Source organism: Charadrius vociferus, unplaced genomic scaffold, assembly GCF_000708025.1.
Source record: "Charadrius vociferus isolate BGI_N301 unplaced genomic scaffold, ASM70802v2 scaffold705, whole genome shotgun sequence".
Lineage (NCBI taxonomy): Eukaryota > Metazoa > Chordata > Aves > Charadriiformes > Charadriidae > Charadrius > Charadrius vociferus.
In genome coordinates, this window is record NW_009648548.1 from 1 (window position 1) to 1,441 (window position 1,441).

Here is a 1,441-nt window from a genome sequence, read left to right on the forward strand (position 1 = left end):
CCTGTTTTACCTCAAACCAGGACATCACTGTAGGAGGAAGTACACACATTAGCCAGAAAGAAAGCATTACAGACAATGAGGAAGAAATCATGATCAGCTGAGGAGAACAGAAATATAAGACACAAGAAGGAAGAAGAAAGAAACTCTGAAACAATTGCACACCATGATCAACACAGTTACCTGTTGCTGTGAATGGGAGTTTAACATTCTCTTCTATCCTGGCTGAAAAATTTCATGAAGTGACCTTGTTTATTCCTATTGCATCTATCTGCTATTTTTCACCAATACTTTGTGACATTACAGAACAAAGACCTCAAGTTATATACTTCCCCTTAAAACTATAATGCTAAAGAGTGTTTTCAAAAGCCCAAATGCCAGAGGACAGTGCTTTCAATAAAATCTAGCAATGCCTCAAGGTACTCAATTCAGAAACCTATGTAAAGTCATACAGTCTATGCTAAAATTCTCCACCACTGATTCTCCTTCCAAGTTTAGTGCTTTTCTTCATAGTGAAATGGTAACTATACTAATGTGCTCTGTTTATCCCTAAACCTATTGGAAATGTGCTTCTTATCTGATTTGCTTTCCAGGGTGGTGTATACCCTGGGACAGAGAAGTTTTGCTTCTCCCACACTGTTACGGACCCAACTCTGCTAGCAGGAAAGATGCTGGTATCCTAGATCTTATGGGATGCAATGCCTTGAGGAAATTTATATCAAACAATTATTGCATAATCTCAGGGTGTAATAAAACCTCCTACACCATACACAGGCATTGAGCTCCTGTTACACTTTTGCGTCAGAGGAAGAAGTGTCCCTGTCAACAGCAGCTACAGGTCCCTGTATGAACCTGCAGGATCCCCTTGCTGTGCATGTGTAGGAAGTTGAAGATTTCTGAGGGTATAGCATGAAAACCAGGGCGAGGTTTCACATTGTCATAGTAGTGGTGAGTTATAAAAATCCCTGAGGGGTTCATGGGGAAGGCCCAAAAGCCGAAAAGGTGGACCTCTTCACAGAGCTCCAGGGCAGCAGTCACCAGGATCAGTCCAGTGCTAATCCGTTTGGCCCGCACCCCTTGGCTGAGCCAGTAGCGTGAGACGTTGATGAGATACTGGGGATGAAAGTAATAAACAGCTTGCTGAGATTCAAAATCATCCAGGACATATTTGACCCGGATTGAGACGTCTGTGTTGCGAGTGTTGTAGAAAGCTGGCAGCAGCACGGAAGCGTTCTCGTAGACCTGGAGCACGTTGTAGAAGGGTTTCCTCCATTTTCCTAGCTTATGAAATCTGAAGGGAAAAGGATGCGAGTGATGGTCAGACCAGTGCAGAGTCAGTCTGTACCCAGCAGACAAGAAACCTCCAATGGGCTTTTATTGAAACATTTCTGATACAGATATAATTGAAAGGGGAATGTATTTAGATTTATAGCTAAAATGTCTG

General features: G+C 42.5%; 1 protein-coding gene across 1 annotated transcript in view; it reads right to left on the minus strand.

Annotated features, from left to right (window-relative positions):
- Positions 1-606: 606 nt before the first annotated feature.
- Positions 607-1,441, minus strand: part of LOC104287304 (alpha-2,8-sialyltransferase 8E) — a 41,490-nt gene continuing 40,655 nt past the window's right edge. Inside the window, exon 7 of the mRNA XM_009885989.1 lies at positions 607-1,288. Within this exon, the coding sequence (XP_009884291.1) occupies positions 820-1,288 (469 nt within the window). The 3' untranslated portion in view covers positions 607-819. The remainder of the gene's footprint in view (positions 1,289-1,441) is intronic.